Raw genomic sequence first — 9,011 nt, forward strand, 5'->3', positions numbered from 1 at the left:
TTTTTTAATTCGGCGATTTTTTTAAAGACCAGATAAAACTGTAAAGATAGAGACCATGCAATCGATATCTGCATGGAGATGGAAAGATTCCGCAAACTCATTTTATCTTCTTCTTTTTTTTCCCCTTTTTTTCTTAATTTGAATGGAGTCATGTTACGTAATACTATAGTAGTCAGACCTGACATGGTATCGATCCCGTGATTTCGGTCCGGAAAATCAGCATATCTCATCATTTATGTAATTAAAGGACATCAAGAGAGAGTGCAAGATAAGGGGAATCCTGTGAGATCTGACAGATTTCTAAGTGGAAGCCCTCGCTTCCAGTTTGTTCAAACGATCGATTATATAACCAAATTGTTCCATCAAGACCGCATCCATGCAACGAAATGCGTTAATGTAATGGTAAAATGCCGGAGATGCTCAACATGGAACTTTACAGATATTAATAAAAATGTTCTTCGATATCAAGCAATTAACAATACATAATAATATGGAATGTTAAAAAATAATTTAAACAAGCATAGAAAAGATATAATTTTACAATTGCATGTGAATATCGAAGATTAAAATATGATAACAAAGCACATGTACACCATTCACTGCAAAAAAGTTAATTTAACTCGCTGAAAAACAAATGGATTTTTTAGATAACCGTTTATATAAATGGATTTTACCAAACTACACATTTTTTCTCCAAAAAAAATATGCTAATATTTCACCAAACTTAAAAAAAAATTACGGTTACCGTATCAAGTTATTTTTTTATTAGAATATCGCAAACATTGAATAGAAAATAGAATTCTAAACAAAAAAATTATAGAGATCATGCTTAAATAAATAATGAAAATATATAGAGTCTCTGTAACTGTTGTACTTCTTTACCAGTCTGCCAGACAAGAGGCAGCTTCCAACAACGAAAATATATAAATATGAGCTACGCTGAAAATATTCACATTTAAACCAAAAATTCATAAACATTGCTATAAAGATAAAATATTGAATAGACTGATTTACCTTTTTAGAGTACTGAATTGATATTATTATTGAAAAAAAGTCAGAGAAAATTTCAACCCCCTACCAACCCCAAACCCCTAAACCCAACATAATTAATTAATAAAACTAAACAAAACCCAAAATCACTTCTAAAAAGCCTGTCAATTGCAAATTAATTAACGTTCAATTGCACATAGAAATATAAATCGAAAACAGCAATCAACAATTATTCATAATGAAAGAAAAATGAGCGTCCATTATTATTAATAATGCCGCAAATTTCAAACAACAATTCAAAAATTAATCTAGTGAGATTCTTGTCGGCAAAGTTTTCTGCGTCTTCGATAAACTTTAATATTGTTTATGACGATTTTTCTGAAATGGAAAGTAAAAGTAACGGGACTAACGCAGACTTGGAGAAAAGTGGCCAGGGTCGTAATCCTTCGGAAACCCTTTGGTATCACCGTGTCTGAAAATATAAGAACAAGAGACTGTATGCAATAAAGCGACCACAAAAGGTAAACACACAAAGCCACCGCAAAGAAGAGTCGAGTCAGGTGCTCGTTTTTTCTATGGCGAATTCGGTCTATCTGTCCACTAGCACTCGATAAATTTTGGGTGATGGTTGGAATCGGGTGGAGAGGAAGACCGTTCCAAGCCATTGGGAACATATTTTGTAATCCGGGACCAGCGAAAGTCCAGTTAGAGCTCATGGAAGGGGGATTCTCCAGTGGTTTCATCCTTCGATGATGTCGAAGGAAAATGAAAATGCGACAGTAAATAAAGAAAGATCCGAATTGAACTGCGGTTAAAACGAGGAGGAATCCGAAGGTGTCGTTGTGTTTGTAAGAAGTATGCTGGAAAGTACACTGGTTCTCTTCCTCAACGAATGTGTAAGATCTGTCACCGAAAACGGGCGGAAGTGAAACGAGTCCGGACAAGAACCAGCCAATGGCAACCAAAACGAGGCTTGTCGGCCCCTGAAGGAGCCATCGTTTGTGTATATAGGGGTAGGCGACAGAGACGTAACGGTCAATTGCAATGACCAAAATCGTGATGAAGGAATTGAACACGAAGAAGAAATTGGTAAAGGCTATCACAGTGCAAGACACATCCCCGTGGACCCAGCCGACATCTTGGACAACGGAGGCAATCACGAACGGAACACAAAATAAACATCGGCACAAATCGGAAATTGAAAGGTTCAACTGGAAAAAGAATGGTGCTCTATGAAACGTTGCATTGCGTGCAATGGTTACAATGACCAGCAAATTGCCTAGAAAGCCAAACAAGAGCACACAAGTCAATGCAGTAACGTATAGCGCCGAGTCCATGATGCCACAGGACCTCAGCAAATTCAAACCTTTAGCAAGCCGAGTTGCTGAGTTCTGATGTCGAGTTTCTACGGTGTTGTTAAGTGACACCCATCCATTGCAGCCTGGATCAAATAGACAGAAGCTCATGATTTTTCACGAGCGTTCCACGTAATTGTTTACTAAAGTGTCCTCATCACAAGGACATTGCCCACGTGACTTGTTTGGAAAATTTCAGGATCAATAGCGAGCACCGTTTATATAAAAGTCAAACTCGGCTAAAGTCCGCTGCCAAAAAATATCGATTAATTCTTAGTATCCTTGCTCTGTCATTAATAGAGGGGAGATTCGGCTTTGATTTCTCTTCAATTGTTCGCCGAATAGCAGAAAAGGCAATTTTCAGAGAAATGAAGAAGTTACAACCACAATTAGGCAGGCCCGGCGACGCTTTTCCTCGCAAACAAGCCCAATAAATCTTTGACCGTCGCTTAAAAGCACTATTGGTTTTTCTAAATAAGCACCCTCGGGGTAATTCTTAATTTATATTCCACAAATAACCATGTCGAATAAAGGAATAAAAGCAGAGATGATTTATGGCTTAAACGCTGTCCGAGAAACTAAAACGAGCACAACTTTCTGTATACATTTTGATAACTTAATTTGGATCATACCGTACATGTAATAAGTTCTAATATCTGTATATTGCCAAACAAAATACGTCTACTAGTATTACACAAATTCACAACATGCACACACGTAGTACACACCATGCAGCATATGGCTCGCGAAAATAAATGCCTCTAAAATGTATAATGCTTAAAAACAATTGGCAACTGAAATAGATGCAGTCTAGAAAGCAATACATTTAATATGTGCAATTCAAGTGGTTGATATTAATTCAATTTGCAATATATTGGGTTTCAGTAGTTCTGATTCGCTACCGCTCTTGAGGAGTGATTGCAGAAATCACCACAGCATGAGAGTGGAACGCGCATAATTTTTCTGTACGATTATGACCTTTTAAACCAAACTAATTTGTTAAAATAATTAACCGATCTAAATAACATAGTATAAAAATATGAGTGTAATGATTTTAGTTTTAATATTTTTGCTAGTTGATTTAACAAGAATCTTTTTTTATGAATCAACGTCCAACCAAATGCCATAATACAAGCATATCTTTTAAAAAGGCTTTTTCCATCATGTAATTATAGTTAAACACCTTTAAAAAAATGTTACAAAATCACTCATAAACATCTACGACTTATGAATTGTTCGTATCATTTATACATGTAGAAACGTGCTAAAGTTAAATAAGAGCGCGCATTGCAAGATGAAACATAAATATTTTTTTAGAATACAGATTCACGTTTCGAAAGATTTTGAGCCCGCAGAATAAATCAAACAAACAAATTAAATCATAAATGAACCTACTCTATGTATAAGATGCTAGGCAGGAAGCTAAAGACTACTTTGATACAAGACTGTAGCCAAGTTATACGTCATTTTGTCTTCACACGATACAATCGCAACTTCTCGGGTTTTTCCGAGCTTGCCGGAAAGGCCCGAGAAGTTGCGATTGCACACGATACAGAAAGCTCCGTGGTCTGATCTCGAAAGCTTTCCAGGTTCAAGAAATTGAGCTTGACTGTTCAGGAAAAAAAAACTTCAGTCAATCAAGAATGGAATTTGAATACCAATATAAAACTTTGTAATCGCCGAAAACCGAGCTTCCACTTTACGTAGATTTTAGTACATGGAAAGTTCTATGAAAATTTTCAAGTTTTACAAAAATTAAGGATCTTACTATCCACGAATGTATTGAGATGAAAATTTTCAAGTTTTACAAAAATTAAGGATCCTTCTCTCCACGAATGTATTGAGATGGAACAATATTTACTTAACAGCGCGCCAGCGGTGTATTTAAATGCACGCATTTATAAAGCCTTCGATTAGCGGGTGGGTTGGGGTGGATTAAAAGTCATAGACACGCTTTAAAAAAAATAGTGAAATCAATTGCATACCTTTCCTGAAATACTAGAACTATATGTATTTGCAGTAAAATGTGTTAACATGTACTAGCACATGAAACGAAGCTTGACAATTGTGTTATTAAAAATCATAGATAAGGTTGTATGTAGGTACTAAAAGCGGCCTAAACAGAAGAAAATATCCATTATACGAAACAACCTCTCTCTCTCTCTCTCTCTCTCTCTCTCTCTCTCTCTCTCTCTCTCTCTCTCTCTCTCTCTCTCTCTCTCTCTCAAAACCAACAATGTTCGAAAAGAAAGATAAGAGACTATTGCCTAACGCACAAATGTTTCCTAAGTAGTAACACTAATCAATTTGAAAACGTTGATCTTAAGAGGAAAATCAACAATGAAATGAATACACGAATTCCGTTCAGAGAGAGAGAGAGAGAGAGAGAGAGAGAGAGAGAGAGCAAGAGAGAGAGAGAGAGAGCCGGATACTCGAGTACATTTACTTTATCAAGGTAGAAATCGGGGGGGGGGTATTTAGTCCTCGTCTGAGTCAACTAACTTCGCAGTATTGTACACGGCACTGAATTACCAGTACATGGCGATATGTTGTACCCCCCTGTACGAATGAATCATGTTAGCATGGCATTGTCTTCATGAATGAGCCCCTTTATTCATCCACACAGAATCGATAGGCTCCTTATCAGGAAACAAACAAACGGACAACGCGGAACTCGTGACGTCACATACCCCGAAAAAGTCAATAAATACGCGATTACTGCTAAATTCTCCATAAAGTCATTTCGACACTGCAAGGAGGACTAAATAGACCATTTTTATCAAAATATTTTCAAAATGATGGCATTAATACTGACACAGCTTGATGGCGCCTTTTCCCTGCACAGTTCACTGACTCTTGTTTCCGGTCTAATGATCTGCTGGGGATTCTGTAACTTCGTCATGCTCCAGTTCACCACGGCCCCCTACGGACGTTACAGCCGCTCTGGGTGGGGGGCCATGGTGCCCGCTAAGCTCGCTTGGTTCCTACAGGAACTACCCTCTTTTATCGTTCCTCTGTTAATCGTCCTAGGACGTTATGAAGAATTTCACAAAATGGACATTCACGACAAGGCATTAATCGGATGTTTTCTGGCTCATTATTTTCACAGGTAAGTGTGTTACACAATGATTACAGTTTTGTAATTAATTCAGCGTATTTAACATCATGTTGGAGTATAAAAAGTTTATTTTTAAAAGCACGTTTATAATCAAAATCATACCTGGCTTCCGAAACATGCAACTTAAAACTGACGCGTTTTTTGGCGAAATAGTTTTTAAATTGGTGTATCAAAAAATCGTTAATAATTGGCGTAAAAAAACAAGCCTTAAATAGTTTTCATTGTGAATTATCTTTTTAAAATCTGAAATCCAACTTACACCGCATAGAATAGCGAGTAAAATTAAAATAGTGAGCTGGTGGGTGTGGCAATCGGGGTTTCTCATGCAGAGGAGTAAACTCAGGACCCCATAAGTTGTGAAAGTTCATTCTAACAAATACCGTTATACATTTATTATGACAATGTAAACGTTCTCTGCAATAAACTGTATTTTACAGTTATCAAAATATGTACGCTTTGTCTATTCATGGTGTTATTTTAACTTACAGGACGTTTATTTTCCCGCTGCGGATCAAAGGAGGGAAACCGATTCCGTTGTTTCCGTTCCTGGTCGCCATGTTTTTCTGTAGCGTGAACGGAGCGGTCCAGACTTACGGCGTCCTTCTCCGGAACTCAGAGATCCGCCACTGGTGTCCCCATGCCAGGTTCTACTCAGGTATTAGGCGCGGATCTAAGGGCCTTTCAGCTCACCTGAACTGAAATATCAAGAGCATGAGGTTTTCCGATCACGTTTTATCTGTCTTCTGGCTGTTCGTCTGTCTGTCATTAAACTGTTGAAACTTTCAATTTTTTTCCGAACTACTGGTTCAAATTCAACCAAACCTGACACAATGAATCCTTGACTTAAGGAAATTTGATTAAAAAAAAATAAAATAAGGCCCATATACAGACCCTCTTCCAAGGGGAGATAACAAAAAATTATTTAAGAATTGTTAATCTTTAAAACTATCTTGAAATGTTAAATCTGGTTTTAAAGCATATTCTTGCAGTGTAGATTCAAATTTGTTCAAATCATGATCCACAGAATACAATACTTATTACTAAAATTTATTTAAATGATAGCAATACTGCTAGATGTTCCGAAAAGACCTTCAGCTTATCAAATATGTGATTTTACCATTATAAAACTTCTGTTAAAATCTGCATAATTTTTTTGTGAATCTCTACGGTTAAAAAGTTGATGTGTGAATAAAAAAAATCTTTACTTTTTCCCCCTTTAAATCGATTTCAATTGTTCTTTATATTGACAATTCGTCAAAATGTGATGGAAAAAATAATTGTTTCAGACTTAAACAAGATACATTGTATATCTGATACAAAACATTGGAGTTCCGTCATCAACTTATTTATACGGTGTATGAAACAATCTTTTTATAGGAATTCTGATGTTTTTGGGAGGAATGTACATAAACATCCGGTCTGACGTCATACTGACACGGCTAAAGGACCAGTCGGAGGGAACGTATAAAATTCCAAGAGGTGGGTCCAATTAACGCTTGCCTCAATAAAGTTTGGTCAGCATAACTATAGGATTAGCTACAGGTCTGTAGCTCCCGGTCTGAAAAAAATTCGGATGGACGTTTTGAGAGCTACAGTGCCTCCCATATTAAAAATCTGGTAGATTTGCATCGGAATTCCAATATTCGGCTTAGCAAAATACTTTACAGTGTGAAATCTGTGATTTATTAATTGATACAGCCTGGTATAATGCAGCATGTTGGAACATTCAGACCTGATATGATCGACCATTTACTTTTAGCTAATTATATAATATACCACAATTTCACATTAAAGAGTTCTGTTAACCATTGAATATGTATTCTTTGAAACCAATAAATCTGCAAGAGGTCACTGTCAATTCATGTGTACACATCATTGTCATTTGCAGGTTTTCTATTCGAATACGTATCTGGCGCCAATTTTCTAGGGGAAATCGTGGAGTGGATCGGATTTTCCGTGGCGTGTTATAACGTACCTTCCGTGGCCTTCGCTGTCTTCACCCTATGTAATATAGGACCAAGGGCGCTCCATCATCACAGGTATATGTTTAGCAGGGGAGGTTTCCAATGGCTATTTATAGAAACCCCACCCACCCCGACTCTCAAACCCTCTAGATCCGCGCCGGTAATGTATATACATAATTATGTATATTTCATATCTAAAAATGTGAAAGAAGCAAGAATGTGTAGGAAGCTGTTTGAATGATGATGTCTTCTTACATTTATAATTGATTAGAATCATCAAATTAGTATTACATGGAAGATTAATGCCAATATCCCATAACATTTACACTAATGTATCTTTATAAAGGGTTTGCATTAATGAGGGACTCCTTATCGTGCCAGCACCTTCAATATTCAAATTTCCTACATTTATATCCTAAAAACTAGTATTTTTTTTAGCGCTTGAGAAGTTATTTTTTTTTTAATTTGTTTGATCACAAACTTAAGTTTAACACAAAGAATTGGCATTTAAAATACTCATTTTAAGACATATGCATTGAAAACTGCTCAATGCACTGTAAATTTGTGTCCAATTTATGATAATAGTGAAATTAATAATTTGAACCAAAAAAAAAAAAAAAAAAAAAAGACCTAGAAATTAGTGGCCAAATCAATTATGCTCATTTTCATCTGAATTTGTTTTGAAATGGAAATGCACAGCACCGTTCTTTTTAATTTCAGAATGTTATGCATTGTTACGAAATACATTTACACGCAAGTCTAGAATGGAAATATATAAAGTTCACCATTGCTTTAAGTAATTCTTTCTAACCTTGCTCAGCTGACTCCTTTTTTAAAATTGATAATAAATATTTACTATATTGTATATATTAATGCAATGTGACAGTCAAATCCTGATTATGATAAATTATAGGAGTTTTAGTTCAGAAATATAGGAGACATTAGACATTGTATATGCCACACTAATATTTTGTTTGAATATATAATCTTCCTTTTGTAAGTATTTTTATTATATTTATTAATTGTTGTTTTTTTATTTTGTATTCTCTGATCCTACAGATTTTACCGCCAAAAGTTTGAGGATTACCCAAAAACCAGAAAGGCTTTGATACCGTTCATTCTGTGAAGTCGGTCTGCCAAAATGGGAAACTGCAATATATATTTTTAAAATTTTCAAATTCACAGTTTTGATACTAAAATATTGCACAATAAATGTCATTGATTTTGTATGAAATGAAAATAATAATAATAAATCTTACTTTAATATAAAATGGCTCCTGGTATGTTATATGTGTGAATATTGATTTGATTTTTTTTTTCTTGATTCGTGATTGTTTAAGTTATGAATTTAGTCAGGTCCACGTACGCCCAGAACAAAATTCCATTCATTATTTCGGTGTCCGCATATACATGATTGTACAAGCCCAAGTTCTCTCTTTGACACCCCTGCGAATGTGTTCGGAATGTTTTCTTTATCGCTAGCGCTGCTAAGTAACATTACTATATAATAAATCCAGAGGAGCTGGAATGAAAGTTCACGAGACTTCACCGAGATTTGTTCAGTTCCTGTAAATTTTCGAGCGG

General features: G+C 35.7%; 2 protein-coding genes across 2 annotated transcripts; one reads left to right on the top strand and one right to left on the bottom strand.

Moving 5' to 3' along the window:
* LOC105347525 (probable G protein-coupled receptor 85) lies at window positions 1-2,758 on the bottom strand. The gene has a single exon (XM_011456660.4). It carries the CDS (start codon window positions 2,454-2,456, stop codon window positions 1,299-1,301), a length of 1,158 nt encoding a protein of 385 aa, XP_011454962.3. The 5' UTR covers window positions 2,457-2,758; the 3' UTR covers window positions 1-1,298.
* A 2,104-nt stretch (window positions 2,759-4,862) lies between these two features.
* On the top strand, window positions 4,863-8,664 carry LOC105320402 (3-oxo-5-alpha-steroid 4-dehydrogenase 1-like). Its single transcript, XM_020063987.3, has 5 exons — window positions 4,863-5,454; window positions 5,952-6,118; window positions 6,841-6,942; window positions 7,352-7,502; window positions 8,487-8,664. Exons 1-5 carry the CDS (start codon window positions 5,141-5,143, stop codon window positions 8,551-8,553), a joined length of 801 nt encoding a protein of 266 aa, XP_019919546.3. The 5' UTR covers window positions 4,863-5,140; the 3' UTR covers window positions 8,554-8,664.
* Window positions 8,665-9,011: the final 347 nt, after the last annotated feature.

This window comes from Magallana gigas, chromosome 4 (genome assembly GCF_963853765.1).
Source record: "Magallana gigas chromosome 4, xbMagGiga1.1, whole genome shotgun sequence".
Classification (NCBI taxonomy): Eukaryota; Metazoa; Mollusca; class Bivalvia; order Ostreida; family Ostreidae; genus Magallana; species Magallana gigas.